Source organism: Mus pahari, chromosome 6, assembly GCF_900095145.1.
Source record: "Mus pahari chromosome 6, PAHARI_EIJ_v1.1, whole genome shotgun sequence".
Taxonomy (NCBI): Eukaryota; Metazoa; Chordata; class Mammalia; order Rodentia; family Muridae; genus Mus; species Mus pahari.
The window spans coordinates 77,371,922-77,396,144 of record NC_034595.1 but is presented as its reverse complement, the minus strand read 5'-3'; the positions used below and the strand labels follow the sequence as shown (position 1 = coordinate 77,396,144).

Sequence of the window (24,223 nt, the reverse complement as noted above, 5' to 3'; positions counted from 1 at the left end):
AAAAAAAAAAAAGAATTCTGTCAGGCAGTGGCAGCACATGCCTTTAATCTCAGCACTTGGGAGGCAGAGAGGTAGGTGGATTTCTTGAGTTCAAGGCCACCCTGGTCTACAGTGCTAATTCTAGGACAGCCAAGGTTATATAAAGAAACCCTGTCTGGAAAAAGGGAGAGAAGGAGGGAGAGAATTCCAGCACATTTACTGTGACCATTGCTAACACAACAGCCCTTTATGCAAAAATAGTGGTGACTCCAGCCTCAAGACCTGAATGTATATGACTGGCCTCATTCCTTTCCCCAGACACTTCTGGAAATCTCAAACAAGACTGTTAACTTTGTTTATAGTGCCCTGCCAGTCAAAGTTCCTGAAGATTTGAGAATTCTGGCTATTGAGGGTGACAGGAATGAACCTCCTATCTCTGTCCCCTACATCACTGACACTTTTTTGTAAATTTTTAAATGATTTATTTTTATTTGCATCCGTGTTTCTGCCTGTGTGAGGAATGTCAGGTCCCCTACAACTGGAATTACAGTTGTGAACTACCATGTGGGTGCTGGGAACTGAACCCCTGTCCTCTTGAAGAGCAGTACTTTTACCTACTGAGCCATGTCTCCAGCCCCCAGTTACTGACACTCTTAAATGAAACCTCCGAATAACCTGAAGAGCTCCCGTCACCCGACTGCAACCTCAGGGCTAGGCAGTATCAGACAAATCTAATGAGACTTGGAAAACATTTCAGAATCACAGTTCTCAATCCTCCAAAGACATCAGTCTCCAACAAGCAGAGCAGAGCTTACCAGCAAACCTCAGCTTAAAGCTTGGCTGCAATGTGGGAAGCAAGTTAGTAAATTGTTCAGAATAGAAGGGAACCCTGATCATCTACAAGGGACAAACAAGAATGGAGCGCAGTCCTAACATTTACACCTTGCCATTGTTGGTGGTATTTTTCCAGAGAGTAGTTAACACTCAGTTTTTAATATCCAGCCACACCTCTTTTTAGCACAGATTCTAGGTGTTCCTGCAATATCCAGGGATCCCCACTCACACACCAGCTCCTCCAAGTGCTGAGCACAGACACACCTCCTGGAAGATCTGCCCCTGCTTCCCCGAGGGCTTCAAGAAGTATGTCCAGTGGTGTGTCTGCACAGAGCCACTTGACCAGGCTGAAGTGTGCTGGATGTGGGAACCTCCCATAACCACCTGTAAACAGAGTATACAAACTAGTCATTTATTTTTACAACTCTAATCCATTCTTTATATCTCTTTTTTAATGACGTATTAAGTGATAATAAAGATTTTGTCTTGATTTTAAAATTAAAAGAAAAAAAAATCCCAGGCAGGCTGGGGAGATAGCTCAGCAGTTCAGAGCACTTACTGCTCTTTCAGAGAAACCAAGTTTGGTCCTCGGCTCCCATATCAGGTGGCTTACGAGTACCTGTAACTCCAGCTCCAGGGGCTCTAACATCCTCTTCTGTATTCCTCGTGCCCCTGTATTCATGTATCAAACACACACAGAGACACACAAAAAATAGAAATAATAAATCTTTGAAAGTAAAAACAAGGTTTTCATAATATCCATCACCATCAAGGTACAGAGTAGAGTGTGCCACAGGAAAGAGATGTAATGCTAAGTAACACTCTATTTGCCTCTAGGCGATACTACTCTGAAGAAAGAACTTCTAGGAAACAGTGGTACAACTGACCTCTCCTGGCTATGTAAGCAACGCACAACGTCCTCTACAGACATTTAACACAGCCGTGGTCAGTGGCTAGCTATGGGCAACACTCATTGAGACATTATTTTTCTATCAGAGAACATCAGCTGAACTATTACTAAAGTACTGTAGAGAGCTTCATGTATATCTAAGTAAGCACTCTACCACAGAATTGCATCCCTTGGTCCCATTTCTTTTGATTAAATATCAATCACTTTAAAAATTATGCATTCTCGCTGGAGAGATGGCTCAGTGGTTAAGAGCACTGACTGATTTTCCAAAGGTCCTGAGTTCAATTCCCAGCAACCACATGGTGACCCATAACCGTCTGTAATGGGATCCGATGCCCTCTTCTGGTGTGTCCGATGACAACTACAGTGTACTCATAAAAATTATGCAGTCTTCCCCGGGTGGTAGTAGCATATTCCTTTAATCCCAGGCAGAAGCAGGCAGATCTTTTGTGAGTTCAATGCCAGCCTGATTGCTACAGAGTGAGTTCCAGGACAGCCAGGGCTACACAGAGAAACCCTGTCTTGAAAACCAAAAAAAAAAAAAAAAAAATGCATTCTCAGGCTGAGAACCTGTCTATCAAGCATAAAGATCTGGGTGACCCCTGACCCTACATAAAGCAGGCATGGTGATAAATAAGGCAGACAGGCATAGGGAATATCCTAGCCACCTGGGATTCCACTTGGTTTGGGCCACAGCTGTACACACGCCCTTCCCCCAGTGATGCACTTGACAACCTAGGACCACACCTGCATCAAACTGTTTGCACAAAGACCCACCCCCAAAAAGGAATGAGTTTCTCTGTCTCTAACAAACACCAGTGACCTTTCAATGGTCAGCCTTATTCAAAAATATTCCTAAACATATGAGGATACGGATTAAGCCAGCTCATCTAGCCTATACCTGGTTGTAGGTAGATAGGCAGTAAGGCAAACTGTGTCCTGGAAGTAAATTCTGAGGGGGAAATCCCCTAATTAGTATGCAAAATTAGGCATACATAAAATTAAAACCAGATGCCTCAGGGGAAGGAATATGTGTGGGGTGAGGGAGGCTTATATAACCCAGAACTATCAATCAAAATAAAGAAATGTATATGTGTAGGTGTTCTGCATGCTTTGACTTGCAGGTTTCAGATTTCCTGCTTTTGTGGTCTGTCTCTAGGATCCTGCACAATCCAGATAGCTCCTGGACAGTCAGGGTCGGTAAAAACCACAGACACAAGCTGCAGACCCACTGGGCTGAAGAACAGGATCTGAGTCAAATCTCTGGTGCTAGCAAGGGAGATCTGACATCCTGAACCACCCCCACCCCCGCAAAAAAATCCTAAAAGATCATTAATGGATAACCATCTGGCTTTAGGAACTCTAAATCCTGTAAGATCACTGTCCAGCAGCAGTTCTGCTAAAGAACAAAAGCACACCCACCACTGCTCCATCCTCAAGTGTCAATGCTAAATTGGCCTGTCTATTACCAAATCCCCTGGGAAGAGCTGCGTGCTCTGTAGCTGTCAGCAATAAGATAGAGCCTTTCTAGACGGGCATAGTCATCGTCCCATCAGCTGGTGCGATGATTGAGCATGCTCAGTCCTCAGGAGTGTGCTATCTTCTACATTTCCCAATGTACTGCGTGTCAAGTCTTTCAAAGGAGATCACAATGTACAGGAGGCAGGAGGAGGCCGGCCTGAGATCACAGGACTACCTTGACTCCAAAATAAAGAAACAAAACCATCACACAAAATAAATTTCCTATCCCACATCAGTACACAAACCTACTGAGGAGATCCCAACGTAAAGCCATGTTGACATTTGTTGTCCCTGGATGACCATTCGGCTCAGCTCTTTCTTTTTATTCTGATCTCCTTTCCTGGTGCCATCTGGTGTGAAATCCCCTTCCAGCAGAAAAGTGGGAGAATTTTGCAACTAAAGGAATTCACAAGACCTCAGTGCTTTCATTAGACTCAACCATAACAAATAAAGAGCTGGCTGCTGAATGGGCAAGCATGTGCCAGGAACTCGCCAACGTTGGAAAAATCTCTGGCGGCGTGTTCACACACCACACAGGAGCTGAGCTCACTGAAAGTGGCGAACATCACAGGAATGATACCAGTTGCCTGGCGTTGCTAACACAAAGTGACAGAACAGAATATCACCCATTCTTCTAACGTTCAAACATGTCATTTATGTGTGCCTGTTAAGGCGACTGAGATACACTTCCAGTCTCTCAGTAATCCCTCTCACTCCTTTCTTCCTGGCCAACCCATCAGTTGACTGAATTCTGGCGACAGTTTCTTCCCTTGGGCAGGATGTGTGGGAACCCCAGGAGCTGTGAAAAGCAGGGCTACCTCACCATTCATGGGTTTTTGCTGAAGCCTCCCCAGCGCCATCGTATGTGGTTTTTTTTTTTAATTTCTACCATAACACCTTTCCAAATAAGCAAGCTCAAAGTTAAGGCTGGGCACATAGCTCAGTAGTGGAATACATGCTCTGATTTTATGAAGCCCTAGGTTCAGTCCCTAGTGCCCCCCAAAATAATTAACCAATTAATTTAAAGATCCATCATTTCCTCCAGCAATTAATTTGTCTGTCTTTTGTAATACTTGTAAAAGAGCTCCATCACAAACTCCTATTGTGATGCTAGAGAGATGGCTCAGTGGTTAAGAGCACTGACTGTTCTTCCAGAGGTCCTGAGTTCAATTCCCAGCAACCACATAGTGGCTCACAACCATCTGTAGTAGGATCAGATGCCCTCTTCTGGTGTCTGAAGACAGCGACAGTGTACTCACATAAAATAAATAAATAAACCTTTTTAAAAAATCATTAAAAACAAAAAAACCTACTCACAGCTGGGTGGTGATGGCGCAGGATTTTAATCCCAGCACTTGTGAGACAGAGGCAGGTGGCTCTCTGTGAGTTTGAGGCCAGCCTGGTCTATAGAGTGAGTTCCAGGACAGTCAGGGATACACAAATTGCCTATAAACAAACAAACAACTCCTGTTCCTGTCCCATTTATGAGCTGAATATCAGAGTCTGCAAAAGAGCCTGTGGTACCTCACACCTGTAATATCGGCTCTCAGAAGGCCTCTGAAGGAGGATTTGGGTTGAGGCCAGCCTGGGCTACATAGTGGGGAAATCTGGGTTTTTTGTTGTTGTTGTTTGTTTGTTTTTGTTTTTTAAATCTGTTCTATTTTTCCTGGGCTTCGAAACTAGCAAGCAGGATGGATCCCCTGCAAGCAGGCACCTCCCACTTCTTAGAAGGCAGCCCCACCCTCCACTTGCCTGCCAAGTCCATACACCTCTATTTTTACACTACTTTACATTGGAAGGAATAACAGATGCTGTCTGCCGGTCCCTGCCTCCATGGCGCTGGGATTACAACTGTTCACCAACCACCACACTCAGTTTTTGCTGAGGTGACGTGCCAGGCTCAGCAAGCGAGGCCCACTGAGTCCAAGCCACAGTCACTGAGATCACTGAGTCACTGAGATCAACCCGTTTTCTTTTCCAGGCTTATGTTGTCCATAAAAGGAATAGTTTTTTGTATGACTTCAAACAGTGGTAAAATTGTTGGGCGAAACAAAATCAAAGGAATATATATATGTTTGAGATGTGTGTCCAAGATATACTTTTTGTTACACCACCTATTTCTGGAAGGAGACCCCGGAAAGAAAGCGAGCCTGAGAACGAAGCCTTTACTGTTCCTATGAACTATCCAGACTTTTAAAATCTTGTCAGTGTAAACCGTTGATCAAAACTAAAATGTTCAGTTCCTAGATCCGCAGCTGCGCGGTTGCCTGGCTAAGCTGGGGCCCAGGTGACAGCGCAGGGGCGCAGGTGACCACGCGAGGAGGGGGCGGTTGCTCGGCAACCAGAGCCGCAAACAACAGGAGTTCTCAGACCTGGACACTGAGGGCGAGAGGGGAGACCAGGTGAGGGGATGCGGGCGAGAGGAGCAGCCGCGGCAGACCTCCTAACCCAGTTTTCAGTCCCGGGTATTGACTGAAACCACAAAGTCGGAGCCTGTGCACGGAAAGGATACTGCTGGACACTAAATTCTGACTCCAGCTCCTCCTACCCGGCGGCCAGCCCTCCTCCATACCAGGCGGGGCAAGGGACCCAGCCTCCCTCCCTACCCAGATAGCTGGTTAAAACCTGGGTGTGCCGCCCAGTCCACCCTGGAAAGGAAACAAGGCTTCTCCCGGATCCCCCGTGGGCCTGGCCCACAGCCTGGGAAAGGGTGGTTGTTGGAAGTAGGGGTGGAAACTGGATTAAGGGGTATGTTCCCTGCCATCCCTTTAGTAGTCTCTCTCTCTCTCTGTCTCTGTCTCTGTCTCTGTCTCTGTCTCTGTCTCTGTCTCTGTCTCTGTCTCTCTGTCTCTCTCTCTCTCTCTCTCTCTCTCTCTCTCNCTCTCTCTCTCTCTCTCTCTCTCTCTCTCTCTCTCTCTCTCTCTCACACACACACACACACACACTTTATCCTTTCCTTTACAAGCATCCTTGCATCTGCTCCAGGGTTTTGTGCCTGAAGACAGACAACTGAGGAAATATAGCGTGATTGCTAACACCTCACAGGAAGTGAGTTGGAGGGGGGCTGAGTTGGAAACCTTTCCAGCAGACTCTGTGGGAAAGGGCTTAGAACCAAGAGGCCAGGCTTGGGGAGAGGGGGTCCAGAAAAGGCGGGTTTTCTATCCTTCTGCAGGTGGCGATCTGGAACAGGGCCTAAGGGTTTCAGACCTTTGGCTCCTTCGCTATGGCTACACTAAGTTTCAAGCCCAGCGAACGCTACCAGCTCTCCGACTGGCGCACCAACAGCTACCTGTTGTCCACCAATGCAGAGCGGCAGCGAGATGCTTCCCACCAAATCCGCCAGGAGGCCCGGATCCTTCGCAACGAGACCAACAATCAGGTGTGTGCCCCCCCCCCCCGCTAAGGTCCCTGGGCCAGGGGAGAGCCCTTAACCACAGACATCCAGTTTATTTGGTTCTGTCTCTTCCAGACTGTTTGGGATGAACATGACAATAGGACCCGCCTGGCGGAGAGGATCGACACTGTCAACCGATGGAAGGAGATGCTGGACAAGTGTCTGACAGATTTAGACGCTGAGATCGATAGCTTGACACAGGCAGGGAGCCGGGCTGGGCATCGGCAGGCTCCGATGGCTAGGCCTACCCCTCCTACCCCATTTGATGGGCGTGCTCTCCCGGAGCGTGGCCCCACCAATCCCCGTGCTCTTCCTTTCTAGGCCAAAGAGTCTGCGGAGCAAAGCCTGCAGGCTAAGAACCTGCCCCTGGATGTGGCCATCGAGTGCCTGACTCTGCGAGAGAGCCGGCGAGACATTGATGTGGTGAGGGACCCTGTGGAGGAAGAGCTGCTGAAAGAGGTGGAAGTCATTGAAGCCACCAAGAAGGTCCTGCAGGAGAAGATCAGCCAGGCCTTCCAGCACCTCTGGTGAGGCAGGGGCGGCCGGAGCACACTCACACGCACCCGGGGCATAATGGGGCTTGCTGGATGAGACGTTCTGTCCCTCCCAGCCTTCTGGCAGGAGATGCTGGTCATTTAGGACTTACTCTCCAAGCCCTACTCGTTGTCAGGAACCTAGGCAGCCTTTGTTCCACGGCTGAAAGTTCTGCCATTGCTCTCGGCCCCTTATTGTAAATGTTTGTGCGTGCATGTGAAGTCACATACCTGTGACTGAGGGACACTCTGAGAGACATGAGGCTGTTCTGTCTTAGATGCAGCAGCACATGCATCATCATCATCCTCTCTCTCTCTCTCTCTCTCTCTCTCTCTCTCTCTCTCTCTCTCTCNTCTCTCTCTCTCTCTCTCTCTCTCTCTCTCTCTCTCTCTCTCTCTCTCTCTCTCTCACACACACACACACACACACACACACACACACCACAAACCTTCAGTATCCTTGCAGTCCAATGAGGCCCAGTCTTGGTCCCTGGGGGCCATGGCCCCAGTGCTGTCTCCTTCCCCAGTCTCCTGCAGGAAATTCGGCAGCAACTCAACTCGGACCACCGGGACAAAATGGAGACACTGGAAATCGACAGGGGCTGCCTCTCTCTCAACCTCACTTCCCCAAACATCTCTCTGAAAGTCAACCCCACACGTGTCCCCAAAGAGTAAGACCAGGGTTTCAGTCAGTCCTTTCTGTGTGCCTTGTGTGTCCCTGTGACCCCATTGTTTCCTTGTGTGTCCCAGTGACCCCGTTGTTTCCTTGCCTCCACAGCTCCACCACACTGCAGCAGTGGGATGACTTTACTCGATTCAACAAGAACCGGGCAGATGCTGAAATGAAAGCGGCCATAGAGTTGAGGGAAGCCATCGCCCTAGCTATTGCTCAGGTGACTAAGCCCAGCTCACCTGTCTTTCTTTCCACACTGACGACATGTTAACCCTTCCCCTGACTTAAAACAGCAGTCTCACAAGGCCATGACGCCCTCTTCTGACCTGGCTCACCCTCCTCATGCAGACCAACAATGAACTGGACGCTCAGAGGGTTGCGACAGAATTTACCTTCAGGAAGCGGCTTCGGGAAATGGAGAGTTTTTACAGTGAGCTCAAGTGGCAAGAGAAAAATGTGAGTGCCACCACCCCCCTAATGCCCCTCCTCCGCCCCACCTTATTCCCTCCCTGCTGTGAGGCAGGGCACAAGGAACCCTGCCCTGAAGCTACCAGTTGGGAGCCCTAGTGTGAGTCTTGCTGGTGGAGAACAGTAATGTCTGCCACAGACCTTAGAAGAGATAGCCGAGCTGCAGGGAGACATTCGTCGCCTGGAGGAGGACCTGCGTAGAAAGATGATGAACTTGAAGCTCGCACATACCCGGCTGGAGTCCAGAACCTACCGGCCCAATGTGGAACTCTGCCGGGACCAGGTACAAGGGGCCCCGGTGGGGACCACCCCTGTCTGCTAAGGAGTCCTCAGTATTACCCCCTCTGCACACGTTTCTTGTGGAACAAGCATTCTGGCCCAAGGCAGCTATGTGGCCCCCTGAAGGGTCACGTGGCTGAACTGAAAAAACCCCATCCTGCCCCTCTGCCTCCAGACACAGTATGGCCTCGTTGATGAAGTGCACCAGTTGGAGGCAACCATCAATACCATGAAGCAGAAGCTGGCCCAAACACAGTAGGTTTAGAGAGTGGACGGGAAGGATGGGAGGCACTGCTCAACCCTGGGGCCGAAGTGTCTGCTGGTCCCTCTGGGCTTTATGCTGGTGAGATGGCCTGGCCCCTGCAGCCTGATGTAGGGCTCTGAGCTCCGGATGCCTTCCGTTACAGGGATGCTTTGGATGCCCTGCTCAAGCACCTGGCCCGGATACAGGCTGATATTGCGTGCAAGGCCAACACCCTGCTCTTGGACACCAAGTGTATGGACACCCGGCGCAAGCTGACGGTGCCGGCTGAGAAATTTGTGCCCCAGGTGGACACCTTCACGCGAACGACAAACCGCACACTGAGTCCACTCAAAATCTGCCAGCTGGAGCTAACCTAGGCTTTGGTGGCTGAGGGAAGACGCAAGATTGGGGGTAGGGGGAAGTAGTGAGGGGACCGTAAAATAATAAAAATGGAGTTCTCAAGCCAGGCTCTTCTCTGCTACCCATGAGGGTGGCTGACCGAGTGAGACAGTTCACTTGAGGGATGGAGTCGCCTAGACTTCGTAGGGGTCGAGTCCAAAGCGACTCCAGAAGGAATACGGGTGTAAAGATACAGGTGCTCGCCCTCAGGCAGCAGTGGCTTTGAGTGGGCAACATTCTTGTTCATTCTTGCTTTTCAAAGGGTCCTCCCTAAAGTCCCTAAAGTCCTCCGCCGCATTTGTGGTGCCATTTACAAATGGGAAGGTAGGGAGCGCCAAAGCGAAGCGTGCGAGTACTTGCGGGGCGCTGAGACTCCCAGCCGCTGGGTGGCGCTGTGGGGCGGACGTAGGCTGAGACTCCGGGCCACAAGGGGGCGCTGCAGGGCCGCGGGGAGAGACGCCCAAGGAGGCGGCAGCATCGGCGCCGGAAGTGGCGACTAGTCCGCGCGCGGATGGCGGCGGCGGCAGCAGCGGCGGCAGCAGCGGCAGCGATGACGGCGGCGGGCGGTGGCGGAGCTGGTGCGGCCCGCTCCCTCTCGCGCTTCCGAGGCTGCCTGGCGGGCGCGCTGCTGGGAGATTGCGTGGGCGCTGTCTACGAGGCACACGATACCGTCAGCCTGACATCAGTCCTGAGTCACGTCGAGAGCCTGGAGCCGGACCCGGGCACGCCGGGCAGCGCGCGGACAGGTGGGCGGGGCACCAGCGATCGGGTCCCCACCCCCGGGCGAGGGAGACGGAGATTCGGGGGCGCGCGCGCGGACGAGGCTGCCGGGGTGGAGGCTCCCGCGAAGTCACGAGGCTGAAGGCCCCTGGACCGGGTCGGGTTTCTCCAGCTCTCCCGTGGTTGTAGGTCTCCAGCCATGACCACAGTCAGAGCGCAGGCCTCGCCGAAAGCCTTGGCTAGGGCCAGATCCCGCGTGGCCAGTTCCGTCGTGGCCAGCTTTCTCAAACTCCTGGCCCGACGTGGGCGTCGGCGGGGGCCTGTCCCCAGCCTGTTAAGACATGTCCCTTCCTTTCGCTTGCAAAGGCTGCTTGTCCTCAGATTCCAGGTTAGATGTCAGCAGAAGACTTGGTTCTTCTTGAAGAGCATGTAACATAGTAGAAGGGGGCCGTCGTCAGAACCCCAGGGGACTCCACGAGTTAAGAGGCGGTTAGAGGTAGGGGAAGGAGCGAGGAAGGACAGTGGGTGTGCCGAGGAGCAGGTAGGACGGTAACAAAACCAGAGGAAAGAATTTCAAGACGGAGACACTGGTGTGTTACAGAAAAGTCAAGGTAGTCTGGACCCAGAAAACCATGTCGAGTAGGTCGGGAAGCGGGTGTTAAAGGAAGCAGAGATAAGACAAAGGGGACCATTTTATTTCATTATGGTTTGGTAAGATGAAATTTAAAAAAAAAAAAAAAAAAAAAAGGTGTGTTTTAGGTTGGTTGGTAGTTGGGACCCTGTGGCTGCCGGAAACACATTTTAAGAGGGTCCGAGTGAAAAGAACTGACGGTCCAAAGGAAGTTCTGGCCTTCAGCAGTGCTAAGACCGAGAGCTCAACCCAGCTCCTAACTAGCCTGCTTGGTTCCTCTTGGCCTTGAGTTTCCCTTTGGGGGTGGCTCACTTTGGCAGTCCTTTTCCTACAGTATAGTCCCAGTAGCTCTGCAAAAGAGGGGGGGGGGTGCGGTTAAGAGCACTGACTGCTCTTTTAGAGGTCCTGAGTTCAAATCCCAGCAACCACATGGTGGCTCACAACCATCTGTAATGATATCTGATGCCCTCTTCTGGAGTGTCTGAAGACAGCTACAGTGTACTTACGAATAATAAATAAATCTTTCAAAAATTAAAAAAAAAAAAAAAAAAAAAAAGGTTCTCCTTTTGCTCCAACTCTACGAACTTTGCAACTTGAGTCTGGAGCCCAGCCCTAAATAAGGAACTGGCAATAAGAGATGGATGCCTTAGAGTTGCCATCTAACTAGGCAGAGGTCAGTCCTCCAGCTAGGACTAAACAACAGCTCCCTCAGGGAGACCAGGGTTCAAAGCAAACGGAAGGAGGACAGACAGTGCCCCCTCACCCACAGACGTGTGCTGAGCATGTAGAGAGAGGGCAGAGAGCAACACCTAACCCCAGTGAGTGGGGGTGGCCCTTGCCTGTGACCAGGCAGGCAGAGACTAGGAATGTGTTTACAGCTATGAAGGTGGGACACCTTCATAGAGGGAAAATGGAGTTTGAGCAACAAAGAGGGAATGGACTGGCTATTTGAAGGATCTGGGAGGCACTCATTAGGAAAGTCCATTCTCTGTAACTGTCTTCTCTCAGTGAAGCAAAGGTCCTGTCCTAGCAGGTTAGTAGCCTCTTTGAGTGTGGCATATTAGAAGTACCAGAATAGCTGGGCGGTGGTGGCGCACGCCTTTAATCCCAGCACTTGGGAGGCAGAGACAGGCGGATTTCTGAGTTCAAGGCCAGCCTGGTCTACAGAGTGTGTTCCAGGACAGCCAGGACTATACAGAGAAACCCTATCTCGGAAAAACAACAACAACAACAACAACGAAAAGAAGTACCAGAATAGGGCCAAGTGCACCAGTGGCATACTCCTTTAATCCCAGCACTAGAGAGGCAGCGGCAGGTACATTTCTGAGTTCGAGGCCAGCCTGGTCTGCAGAGTGAGTTCCAGGACAGCCAGGACTATACAGAGAAACTCTGGGGAAAAAAAAGAAAAGTACCAGATTATGAGTGTGGTGTCACACACATGTGACCCCCCCAGCACTCCAGCACTTACAAGAAAGAGGTGGGAAGATCTCAGCAAGTTTGAGGTCAGCCTGGTCCGTACAGGCCTGGATGAAATAGAACTACTGACAGTAAGACCCTCCCTGTCTCGAAAACAAAACAAAAGGGGCTGCAGAGATAATTAAGCTGTTAAGAGCACTGTCTGCTCTTCCAGAGGATCCAGGTTCAATTCCCAGCAGCCATGTGGCAGCTCACAGCCATCTGAGCACCAGGCATGTATGTGGTGCACAGACGAGCATGAAGGCAGACATACCTACCCAAATACAAATTGAGGAGGGGAATTCCAGAATATCTGCAGCTAGGGGAGATGAAGATGAGGTGGGTAAGGGTGGGGAGCAGACCTAGCTGGAAGGGCTTGAGCCAAGTGCTAGGATTGATTGGTCCTGAGCCTGGGTAGGGGAGCCATGAGATAGAAGATGGGAAGGAAGGAAGGGAGCAAGCTGGGAGAGATTTGTGTACAGATCGAATGAACTGAAGAGAAGGCGGCAATGTCCTACTTAAGAATTTGTAGCAGTGCATAAAGCCACACAAAGTGGGAAGCGTACAGCCCAAGCAGGCGAAGATGCTGAGGAGTGAGGGAGCAGGGGAGTGGAAAGTTTCCCTTCAGAAATCAGGGCTGGAGAGATAGCTCATCGGTTAAGAACACTGACTGTACCGGGCAGTGGTGGCACACGCCTTTAATCCCAGCACTTGGGAGGCAGAGGCAGGTGGATTTCTGAATTCAAGGCCAGCCTGATCTACAGCATGAGTTCCAGATCAGCCAGAACTATACAGAGAAACCCTGTCTTGGAAAAAAAAAAAAGAACACTGACTGCTCTTCCAAAGGTCCTGAGTTCCAATCCCAGCAACTACATGGTGGCTCACAACCATCTGTAATGAGATCTGATGCCCTCTTCTGGTGTATCTAAAGATAGCTACAGTGTATACAGTATAATAATAAATAAATCTTTAAGAAAAGAAATCAGCAGAGTGCCCATGACTGCCTTGTAAGAGACAGTTGCCAAAGTTCCAAGGCTGAGGTTTGAAGACTTCAGCTTGCAGAAGGAAGGGGTAAGAGGTCACAGTGAGGTCATCGTAGAGGTCAACTGCTGGACCACCAAGAGGAACAAGCATTCATCCCACTCACCGCAGCCCTGTGGGTTGCGCTCACCCGCTCACCCCTCCACCCTCTTCCTTGCAGAGACACTGTACTACACAGATGATACCGCCATGACCAGAGCCCTGGTACAGTCCCTGCTGGCCAAGGAGGCCTTCGACGAGGTGGACATGGCTCACAGGTAAGACACATAACCCTGGCATGAGAGAAGACAGGCCTCAGGAGAGGAGCGGTACCTGTATGCCCTCAGCAGGACCCTTTCCTTGGCTAAACACCTGCTCCCCAAGCTAAACATGGGACAACACTGTTGGTACAGGCTCCCTCGGCACCTAGCGCCCTCCAACCCAGCCCAGCCTTTGCTTCTAGCCCCGAGAGGCACTTTCGAAACTCTCATCTCCCTCCCTTCCCCCTTCACCAGGTTTGCCCAGGAATACAAGAAGGACCCTGACAGAGGGTATGGGGCTGGGGTCATCACTGTCTTCAAGAAACTCCTGAATCCCAAGTGCCGTGATGTCTATGAGCCTGCCCGGGCCCAGTTCAACGGGAAGGGTTCCTACGGCAATGGGGGTGCCATGCGGGTAGCAGGCATCCCGCTGGCCTATAGCAGTGTCCAGGACGTACAGAAGGTACTGGGCAGGCTGGTCACAGAGTCCCCTCTCCCAACTCTGCCTGTAGAGATGTGACAGTGGTTCCTCCTCTCTGTAGTTTGCCCGGCTCTCAGCCCAGCTGACCCACGCCTCTTCCCTGGGCTACAACGGTGCCATCCTGCAGGCCCTGGCTGTGCACCTCGCTCTGCAGGGTGTATCATCCAGTGATCACTTCCTCGAGCAGCTTCTCGGCCACATGGAGGAACTGGAAGGTGATGCCCAGTCAGTCTTGGATGCCAAGGAGTGAGTATAGGCCAGAGCAAGGTCCGAGGCAAGTCAGAATACAAACAGAGCAGGGGTGGGTGTCTGGCACTGCCGCAAAGCCCAGCCTTCCGCTCTTCACTGGGAACTTTATGGAGTGGTTAGAAGAGGCCCCTTTGCCTCAAAAGATTCATGGCCCCTCAGTGTCTCAAACAACAGAACACCTCTCCCAACACCATTAAGGCGCATGCGCCTGGATGGGACCTGATGTCCCCAGTTCCTCTTCCGAGTTCAATCCCCCTGCCTGTGTCTGCCTGTTCACTCTGACCTTTTTGAAATTGCTTCCCAAACCCCAGGTTGGGTATGGAGGAGCGTCCGTACTCCAGCAGGCTGAAGAAGGTCGGAGAGCTGCTGGACCAGGATGTGGTGAGCCGAGAGGAAGTGGTGTCCGAGCTAGGTGAGTGGACCCCGGCTGACCGTGGGGCAAAGAGGGCTGCTGGGACAGTAGAGCTCCTCTTTGTAGGGCCCCTGGCCAGGCTGTGAACATGGTGCCTACAGCCTTGACGACCAGTATTCCCAGAAAATGCAGCTGGCAGCCAGTTTGTCCTCTAGTGTGGTTATGGATGTAAATTTGCCTGGTACCTGTGCCCTGGGCACTGTGTGGAGTCCTTCACAGTGACCTGCCTTTCAACAGCCCTGGGAGAGAGAGGGCAAGAATCAAAGCTGAGCACAGTGACCTGCCTTTCAACAGCCCTGGGAGAGAGAGGGCAAGAATCAAAGCTGAGCGCAGGACTAAGCGGGACCTTGCCCAGCCACCAGCAGGCTTGGTGGGTCCCAAGCAGTCTCACAATAGAGCCTGCGGTCTCAGGCATGGCCCTGTGCAAAGCTGAGAGTGCCGGCTCTTGGCAGGAAGCAAGGTCAAGTTCCTGTGCCCCGCTTTCCCACAGGGAATGGCATTGCCGCCTTTGAATCTGTACCCACTGCCATCTACTGCTTCCTGCGCTGCATGGAGCCTGACCCTGAGATCCCCTCCACCTTCAACAGTCTCCAGAGGACTCTCATCTACTCCATCTCACTTGGTGGGGACACGGACACCATAGCCACCATGGCTGGGGCCATTGCTGGAGCTTACTATGGGATGGAACAGGTGCCAGAGAGCTGGCAGCAAAGTTGTGAAGGCTTTGAGGAAACAGACGTCCTGGCCCAGAACCTGCACCGAGTCTTCCAAGAGAGCTCGTAAGGGCCACAGCTTCAGTGTCCTTGTCAGGCCCATCGGGACCAAGGACAACTCGGATTGGACGCCATAGTTCCCTTGGGTTGCCTTGCCTGCCCTGCATTCCTAGAGGGCAGGCTAAAGGTACCCTTGAGGCGGGAATCTTGGGACAACCTGTGGAACAGAGAGGAGCTGGTGCCTTCTTGGGGCTGTAGCTCTGGCTTGCTGCAGGGCTGTATGACACCCAGGGTCCTCAGAAATATGAGGGGCCAGAGCAGGTCTTGCTTTGGAGGGGTATGGATGCCACTCTTTCTCATCCAGGACAAGGAACTTGGGAAAGCGGAATGACCTATGGGAGGATCCTATCTCCCGCTTGGGTTCTAGCCAGTGTGACAGCCTAGTGCTGAGTGGGCAGGGCCAGCAGCAGTTGACTGGCATTCAGCCCATCCACTGGCTGCCTGGCCCTGCCCCGCACTGCAGTGGGCTCCTTGGCAGCTTCTGGTGGAGGTCACAGCAATAAACAGTTTTTTATAAATCCCAGCATGTCCTGTTTCTGTCTCCACTGGTGGGTTGCCTTTAAGTAGTAACTCCTTGCCTGGACTGCACCTTTCCAGTACTGGGACACACGACAGTAGCTGCTGTGGTGTGGACCATCAGTAAGGGCAGAGTAGGCATGAACACTTTTGTTGTCGGAGGTCACACGGTGTTGTCCAGGCGTGTGGACGAATGCTTTGCGGAGACATTTGGTAGAAAGAGATTGTTCTTCCTCAAACAGCCCAGGCCCGGCTGAATCAGGAATAGGGACCCTGTAGGAGGTGCAGCGCACCCACCTTTGATAGGAATGGTATCATCCCAGGTACATCCCAATGAACTAAGTGTGGGAGTATGCTTCCTGTATCTCTTAGCTCCTCCCTCAGTTACCTGGCAACAGCCAAGTATGCTTGCCCCCTCCACTCTCTTGCTCTTGCCTTCCTACTACCCCCCTATCCTCTCATCCCTTCCACCCTCTCTCTCCACATGCTCATGGCTGGCCTCTGTTCCTCCTCTTCTCCTTCTTCCCCCACCCCCGCCCTGTCTCTACTACCCTCTTAACTCCCCTCTCCATGCCCTGAATAAACTATACTACACTGTCCTGTGGCTGGCGCCTCAGCATGGGCCGGCCGCGGCACCCCTCCCCCACAGCTGACTATATTTCCTCTAAAACACATCTCTATCTTTGTATAGACACAACAGCCTTGGCCAGGAAGGGAGTTTTGAACAGCATCTATTATAAAGGACAATTGAAACTGAACATAGTGGTGCATGTCTTTAATCCTGGCACTTGTGAGGCAGAGGCAGGTAGATTTCTGGGTTCAAGGCCATCCTGGTCTACAGAGCAAGTTCCAGGACAGCCAGAGCTACATAGTTAGACCCTGTCTCAAAAAAACAACAAAAGAAGACAGTTGATAACCTTCCCATAAACCATGAGGATCATCTCTGAGCATCCTTCCAGGTTCAGTGAAGGGACAAGTTTGTGCAGCTAGCTCAGTGGATGGCCTGAGGTTTCATGCCTGTCAGGCAGTTGGCTTCCAGCCAAGCTGAGGTTCTTCTATCAGGGTAAGCAGATAGCAGGACGTGGCTTTTATCGGGATCTGATGTCCCAGATCCTCAGAGCCAAGGACATAAGTGTGCTGCTCCTGTGCATAGCAAGCTGTAAACAGGCACTTCTGCACAGCACAGCGCCCTCTACCCTGTCCTCAGCACTGGGCCTAACACAAGCCCATCTTCAGGACCAAAGATTCGCAATTTCATTCATAATTTATATCAGATGTTGTAACTTGGCCCTTGGGATTCCGAGCCAACTGTCATGCTCCACCGCTCCTAAGAGCTTACAGGAATGTTCCAGCAAAGTTCAATCCGGCTCCAACCACTGCCCTTCTTGGGTTTCATAGACTGCCTCCGAGTTTGCCTGGTGGCACTGAGGCAGCAACAAGGGAGCAGGCAGTGCTCTAAGGGCCTCAGGAGCCTGAGTGAGAAGCTGAAATGGAGACGATTCCTCAAGGGGCCAGAGAAGCACCTGGCTGCCCATGAAACATGTCTGTATCGAGGCCAGAGTCAGAGCATGTGTTTCTACAACAGGTTTTATTGGGGGTGGTCAATAACAGCACTGTAGTTGTCTTTTCGAAAAGAAATCCCCTTTTCTCTGATTCCCCGGTGCATTTTCCCTGAACCTGATATGGGATACGTGCTAAGGAGAGAGGAACTTCCTATACCGGGTTAGAAATGAAATCCCAAGTGGAAAACCTTAATCTTTAAAAAAGAGAGAGAGAGATCCAAAATACAAAAATGCACAAGGTAAGTGTAGTTGTCATAGGTAAAGCCTGACATTGTTTGTCAAAGCTGGTCAGTGACATCTACAGCTCCAATCCACAGACATTTCAGAATCCTTCCCTAAAGGCTTCGGGGTGGGGTCTGGCAGCTCTGCCCTAAACCAGCCTTCAGGGCTTCCTCTGGGAGCTGACTAATTCCTGACTGTCAGAACCCATTGGATCAGTGGCTTTGACCCAGAGGAAAAGGAGACTGAAAAGGCTCCACAGGATACTCGAGTCTCTAGCTGGTTCTCTTAGGTGTGGCAGAAAAAAAGGGACACAGAGTCCCAGACAGAACTTGTCCTTGCTGTCGCAGGCAGATCCCCCTTTGGAAACTGAAGTGAGCCGTCCACTAGGCTGCTTTGCAGTTGCAGGCTGGGAGTCAGGGAGGAGGCTAGGCCCTCATCCTCAGTCTGTCCCACGGGCAGCTGACTGTGCCCAGATTAGAGCCCAAGATGGATTAGCTATTTGATGTCCCAGATTCCCACTTGGTCAGTAAAGTGGGCTGACTAGGTGAGGGCTGGGAAAAGTCATGAACCAGAGAAAGCAGCCATCCTTACATAGGCAAGACTGTCCACCATCCCTAGCCCCCAGCATTGAGCCCAGCTGGGAAGCAAGCCCGCCTGTTTCCTGCAGGAGCATCCTGATTAGGGAGGAGGGTAAGGGCCTCTAGAGCCAGCTCATTCCAGTGGGGCCTGCTGGCATCCTTTCTTTCAGAGCCTTAGCCTCCTGAGCCCTCCACTGCTTAGAACAGGAAATTGGAAGCGGAGGGCGGAGAGGGAGGAAGTGCCCACAGATGAGCCCCTCTAGTAGACACTAAATACCCACAGCGTGGTTCTTATTAAGGAGAAACAGAAGTCTTTACCCACAAGCTTGTGGGCCTGTGTTCAGAAGGCCCAGCAAGATGCTCTCTGCCTTGAAGACACTTAGTTTGGGGTTGCCAAGCCTCCCCTAACAGTCTGATCATGAATTATCCCACCCCACCCCCAGCAGGTGAGAAGAAAGAGGGGAGGGGCATTGTGTCTGCTTGATCATCAGTCCTGGTTGGCTCTGCAATCTGCATAGACACTACACAGAGTCCCATCTCAGCCCGTGGCTGTCCACCCTCCTCATACTGAAGAGCCAGAGCCAATGGAGACAAGCCAGGGAAACAGAAGAGTGACCAGCTTGCACCAGATCCATGTCCTCTCACGGATCTCCACAGATGGCTGCTTCAGGAGTCTTCCAGAGGCCAGGAGCAAGGGGCCATACAACTGTCCCCACCAGGACTGGTCTGAGCTCACAACATCACTCCAGGCATCTATCCATATGGACTGCCTCCATGGTCCCCATTCCCTTCTTCCTTTCTCCCAAAAGGAAACAAAAACCTCAGAGACCCTAATGTCGTAGCGGATGCTGGAGGCTCCCGGGGAGCTGGAAGAGACCCAGGGAACACAGGAAGCCCTGGGCTCGTTCCATGCCATCGAAGGCCAACAGGAAAACCATCTCTCCCAGCAGCTTCCAGGACTCACGAGGGGGCCCAGGCTGAGTGCTCTGGGGTGCTGCCTGCAGACCAGGCAGGTCCAGAACAGGGGGACAACCCCCACAGTGCCCCTGGGGGAAAGGAAATTAGGCCAACCTCTTCCAGAAACGACTTCAGCCTACAGAAAGCAGGTCAGTCTTCTCAGGCCAAGAAGAAGGCCGCCGCTGCCCCTGTTCAGCTTTTTGGTTCTTTCCTTCCGACGGAGATCTCTGTAACCGGAAAGGTCCCTCTATCGCTAAAGAGGAGGAGGCCAGGGCAGCAGGGGCCCCCCACGGGTTATGTGGGACAGAGCAAGAATCCTGAGAAGGAAGAATGGATGTACTCGGTGGAGTAGAGGCCGTTGGCCTGGTCTGAGGGCATCTGTACCCACACCTGGTCATTGGGCCGCAGCTGGAGCACCGCCCCTCCGGAAGCCTGGTCGAGGTAGCCCTTCTTGTATTCGTCGTACGTGTAGGTGGCCGGCACATTGTTCTTGTACAGGGCTACCCACACATTGGTGCCCTTGACATGCACATGGTATGCAAAGTAGTAGACCCCTCCCACGGGGCAGGTGAAGATGCCAGTGGCTGGGTTGTAGCCGCTGTGGCCGTTGTAGAGAGTCCGGTCAAACCTAACTGGCATGCCCGAGGCAGGGAAGGGGGAGGTGAGCACGGCGGTAAAGGCTGGAGTGGCATGGGCTGACAGCTCACCGAGCCCAAACTGCGGCTTGTCTCCTTTGCCCAGTACAGCTCCCTCCACGCCACCACTGGGCAGATGCAAGCCTGCGATACCAGTCTCATCCAGGGCTCCGGGAGCACCAGGAGGCCCAGGGGGACCAGGGGGCCCAGGAGGACCTGTGAGCCCTGGGGAGCCAGGGACTCCAGGGGGCCCTGTGGGACCAGCAGAGCCAGGCTCCCCGACTTTTCCCTCTCCAGGAGGCCCTGGAAGGCCCGGTTCACCCTTCAGGCCTGGCAGACCCTGAGGTCCAATAGGGCCAGCTGGGCCCTGGAGCCCTGGGATTCCAGAAGGACCCCTCAAGCCAGGCTGCCCAGGAAGCCCCAAGTCACCTTTCTGTCCTAGGGCTCCTGCCACCCCTGGCCCTCCGGGGCGACCTGTAAAACCTGGCTCACCCTTAGGCCCAGTTGGTCCAGGGGGTCCATGGGCCCCAGGAAGTCCCCTCTCACCAGGGAGCCCAGGCTTCCCAGCCAGGCCATTAGGCCCTTGGTCTCCTCGAATGCCAGGCACTCCTGGGGGACCTCCAGGTCCCACCTCTCCCTTTGACCCAGGGGGCCCACGTCTACCAGGAAGCCCTGCAGACCCAGGAAGGCCAGGTGGACCCCCAAGTCCTTGTGGACCCTGCTCCCCTGGTTCCCCATCCTCTCCTGGCTCACCTCTGTCTCCTAAGAGCCCTGGGGCCCCAACTGGGCCCCTGTCTCCCTTAGGTCCTGGTTTTCCTGGCATCCCATAGCCAACAGGGCCTATCAGGCCAGGGGGGCCCCGGAGCCCTGGCTCTCCTTTAGCCCCTACTGGGCCCTGTGGCCCTGGCACCCCTGCTGCCCCTGGTATCCCCACACCATCGATCCCAGGAGGGCCTTTTGGGCCCACAGCTCCTGGCTCTCCCCTAGAACCTGGAACCCCAGGGGGGCCAGAATCACCTTTGTCTCCAGGGGCTCCTGGTATCCCATCCAAACCTGGTTTGCCCAAGCCAGCTGGACCGGGCAGCCCAGGGGGCCCAGGGGCACCTGCCTGTCCAGGGGCCCCAGGCAGCCCTGGTTGGCCCACTCCATTATCCCCTTTAAGGCCCCTATCTCCTCGGGGCCCAGGCTCTCCCTGGGGTCCTGGCTCCCCCCTAAATCCTGGAGGCCCTGGAGCCCCCTGGGCACCTGGTTTTCCAGGGACAGTAATACCTGAAGGACCAGGAAGGCCAGGGGGTCCTGGGGGCCCCCGGAGGCCCTGATCCCCTCGTATCCCTGGCTCCCCCCGTATCCCTGGCTGCCCTGGTGGTCCAACCTTGCCTGGGAGCCCTGGGGGGCCAGCTTTGCCCATCCGGGAGAAGCCAGGGGGGCCAGCAGGGCCTGGCTGTCCGTGGACCCCAGGTTTTCCAGTGCCTGGTTTTCCTGGGAAGCCAGGAGGCCCAGGGGGACCCCGGGGTCCCGGCTTTCCAGGGGGACCTGGCTCTCCTTTCAAGTCCATTGGCAGCATCGGTAGAGGCATTTCTGAAAGAGAGAGAAGGGGACAGTCAGGGACCTGGACAATGGAAGCTGGGTACCTCATCTATCCAATCCCCCATGGCAATGTGCAGAGTACTGTGGAGGTCCCAGAGCTGTCCCCCCATATTGGAATCTAGACATGTCTGGTTGCTATCCTGGGAGCACTGCAGGTGTCCACATCCAGAACTCCCTGTACCCAACTTCCCAACCAGGCCTTGCCCAAGGAACTTAATATTTATGGCTGCAAGACCTGATGGCCATCCCACCACCAGGCGGCGCCAATAACCCTCATTACAGACCAGTCAAGCTGCTCCATTCATTTACCTTCCTGCCCGGCCCCACCCCCTTATAAAGACCACCTGCACCAGCCAACCACAGCCAGTTTCGGACCCTGTAAAGCTGAGAATGCTTGGACCAGTCGAAGGAAGAGTAAATGAAGGTGGGAAGATCTCAGTTGCACACTGAGGAGCTGTGGTCTGTAGGGTGTGGAGGGATTTAGGGAAGGGAGGAGCGGTCTTAGATACGGTAGACTAGGGAGGCTCTCACCCAAGTACTGGCCTTTGCCCTCTCGGAAAGGCGGTCCCACTGGTCCTTTCTGCATGGGCTGCACATACTTTACCGGGGCATAGCCAGCTGCGCCCCCAGCTCCGCCGCCAGAGGACACTCTTGGCCCACACCCCAACAGCAACAACAGCAGCGAAGGCAGGGGCATCAGAGCCCCCTGCATGGCGTCTGTGGGTGGACTGCAGGGAGAAAGAGGAAGGCTGTCACTAAACCAGCCACCAGGACCACGGGCTCAGATCCGTTGTTATTCAAAAGCAAACCTCAAAGTCACTGGTCTGTACATACTGTCTGCTAAACCTCTTCCAGACCTGACCAGTCTCCTCCAGCCGAGGATCGGCGACCAGATAGAACGTTCTGAGAAGCAGCTTGACCTCAGCACACGCCTTGCCAAAGCAGACCTTTTTAAGATGAGGGCCCTGCCATCTATGTGCAGGCCAGCTTTCTGCCAATTACCACCTACCACCGGGGCTCTTCAGAGATGTAAATTCTCATCTCCACACGGACATATTGGGGTCACTGCCAACCCCAGCACCCAGATGATATAGGGGAGGCAGGTCTGGGACTTGACTTGGCTTCCTGCGATTCCCCATCACACTGATGTCCATCTGGACTCCAGACTTCCAGAAGCCAATGCCTTATCTTCAGTCCACCTTCCCTTCCTCTCCCTGAAACCTTTACTCTTTACTTCCACCTGCCTCCGCCTCCTGAGTGCTGGGATCAAAGGCGTGCGCCACCATGCTCGGCTGGCTTTTTTTTTTTTTTAAAGGTAGTGCATTGTGTGGAGAGCATGCATTCTGTTCTAGCATCCCAGTTAGGTTTGCCTTCATCTGGGGATGCTATGGATAATGTAACGCCATGGACATTTGCATAGACATATTACCCTGTTCTATTTGCCCACACTCCCTCTCTAGTGAGTTCAGCTAAGGGCTGTGGGCAGCTGGGACTCGAAGGGCCGTGCAGCTGTCAGAAGGCATTTTGGAAGACAGGGACTTGAAGGATAAATAGAAGATAAAAGTGGGGCCCAGAATCACGAGGTTACTGGGGCCTGGGGGCTGTCCTGTAAGGTTTCTCTGTGTAGCCCTGGCTGTCCTGCAACTCACTCTGTAGACCAGGCTGGCCTCGAACTCAGAAATCTGCCTGCCTGTGCCTTCCAAGTGCTGGGATTAAAGACGTGCGCCACCACTGCCCAGCCCCCAAAAAATGCTTTTTAAAACCGGGCTTGGCTTAGAGGTTAAGAGCACTGGCTTCTCTTCCAGAGGACCTGGGTTCAATTTCCAGCAACCAAATCTGTCTCATATCTGTCTGTAACTCCAGGTCCAGGGGACCTGACACCTTCACACAGACATACATGCCGGCAAAACACCAATGAACATGAAATAATTTAAAAAAAAACAACTGGGCATAGCTGGACATAGAGGCTGGGCAGATAGATGGCTGAATATTTAGAGCACTGACTGCTCTTCCAGATAACCCGGGTTCCAATCCAAACACACACGTTTCAGCTCACAACCCTCTGTAAGCCCATGCAGGTGACAGAAAGTGGTTTCCTGTTTGTTTGTGTGTTTCTCTGTGTAGCCCTGGCTGTCATGGAAATTAGTCTGTAGACCAGGCTGGCCTCAGACTCACAGAGATCCGCCTGCCTCTGCTTCCTGAGTGATAGGATTAAAGGTGTGCACCACCACTGCCCAGCTTCACAAATTCATTCTTTTTTTTTTTAATATTTACTTATTATTTTTACAGCATTCTGCCTGCATATGCCTGCATGCCAAAAGAGAACGCCAGATCTCTCAGTATAGATGGTTATGCCCCACCATGGGGTTTTGCTTGCATGTATGTCTGTGTGAAGGTGTCAGGTCCCCTGGATCTGGAGCTACAGACAGATGTGGGAGCTGGGAATTGAACTCAGGACCTCTGGAAGAGCATCCAGTGTTCTTAAACTCTGAGCCATCTCTCCAGCTCATTTCACAAATTCTTTTCATTTTCCCAATGAAAACAGCTGTCTGATGCCTTCAGGAAGAGGTCTCAATTCACGGGCTCCACATCCACATCTCTCCCAGCTTGCTCCCCTCCTTCCTTAGCTCCATCTCATGACTCCCCTGCCCAGGCTCAGGACCAATCTTAGCACTTGGCTCAAGCCCTTCCAGCTAGGTCTGCTCCCCATCTGCACCGACCTCATCTCCATCTCCCCTAGCTGCAGGTAATCTGAAACCCACCCTCCCTTTTTGGTTTTGTTTTTGAGACAGGGTCTTGCTGTGTAGTTCTATTTGGCCCAGAATCACATAGACCAGGCTGGCCTCAAGCTTGCTGAAGTCTTCCTGATTCTTCCTGCTGGGGTTACAGGTGCATGACACCACACCTGACTGCTCCTCCTCCTCCTCCTCC

The 24,223-nt window shown here is 52.7% G+C and overlaps 3 protein-coding genes across 3 annotated transcripts in view; 2 read left to right on the top strand and 1 right to left on the bottom strand.

Moving 5' to 3' along the window:
• Nucleotides 1–6,467: 6,467 nt before the first annotated feature.
• On the top strand, nt 6,468–9,295 carry Tekt2 (tektin 2). The gene is made up of 9 exons (XM_029540190.1): nt 6,468–6,623; nt 6,714–6,839; nt 6,960–7,165; nt 7,699–7,842; nt 7,950–8,064; nt 8,193–8,300; nt 8,452–8,595; nt 8,767–8,846; nt 8,999–9,295. The coding sequence occupies exons 1-9, from the start codon at nt 6,468–6,470 to the stop codon at nt 9,210–9,212; spliced, it is 1,293 nt and encodes a 430-aa protein (XP_029396050.1). The 3' UTR covers nt 9,213–9,295.
• A 427-nt stretch (nt 9,296–9,722) lies between these two features.
• Adprhl2 (ADP-ribosylhydrolase like 2) lies at nt 9,723–15,758 on the top strand. The gene is made up of 6 exons (XM_021200276.2): nt 9,723–9,980; nt 13,242–13,338; nt 13,576–13,783; nt 13,863–14,047; nt 14,362–14,462; nt 14,953–15,758. The coding sequence occupies exons 1-6, from the start codon at nt 9,746–9,748 to the stop codon at nt 15,243–15,245; spliced, it is 1,119 nt and encodes a 372-aa protein (XP_021055935.1). The 5' UTR covers nt 9,723–9,745; the 3' UTR covers nt 15,246–15,758.
• A 1,562-nt stretch (nt 15,759–17,320) lies between these two features.
• The window catches only part of Col8a2 (collagen type VIII alpha 2 chain), a 27,590-nt gene continuing 20,687 nt past the window's right edge, over nt 17,321–24,223 (bottom strand). Inside the window, exons 3-4 of the mRNA XM_021200520.1 lie at nt 21,824–22,020; nt 17,321–21,283 (exon numbers count right to left, since the gene is read on the bottom strand). Coding sequence (XP_021056179.1) covers nt 19,365–21,283; nt 21,824–22,004 — 2,100 coding nt within the window. The 5' untranslated portion in view covers nt 22,005–22,020 and the 3' untranslated portion in view covers nt 17,321–19,364. The remainder of the gene's footprint in view (nt 21,284–21,823; nt 22,021–24,223) is intronic.

What these genes read in the sequence shown, in the direction of transcription:
- Tekt2 (XM_029540190.1), top strand. Translation starts at nt 6,468, where the DNA reads ATGGCTACACTAAGTTTCAAGCCCAGCGAACGCTACCAGCTCTCCGAC. An exon ending in GCAACGAGACCAACAATCAG is followed by an intron (nt 6,624 to 6,713) that starts GTGTGTGCCCCC and finishes TGTCTCTTCCAG; the next exon opens with ACTGTTTGGGATGAACATGA. An exon ending in AGATCGATAGCTTGACACAG is followed by an intron (nt 6,840 to 6,959) that starts GCAGGGAGCCGG and finishes CTTCCTTTCTAG; the next exon opens with GCCAAAGAGTCTGCGGAGCA.
- Adprhl2 (XM_021200276.2), top strand. Translation starts at nt 9,746, where the DNA reads ATGGCGGCGGCGGCAGCAGCGGCGGCAGCAGCGGCAGCGATGACGGCG. An exon ending in GTGTCCAGGACGTACAGAAG is followed by an intron (nt 13,784 to 13,862) that starts GTACTGGGCAGG and finishes TCCTCTCTGTAG; the next exon opens with TTTGCCCGGCTCTCAGCCCA. An exon ending in TCAGTCTTGGATGCCAAGGA is followed by an intron (nt 14,048 to 14,361) that starts GTGAGTATAGGC and finishes CCCAAACCCCAG; the next exon opens with GTTGGGTATGGAGGAGCGTC.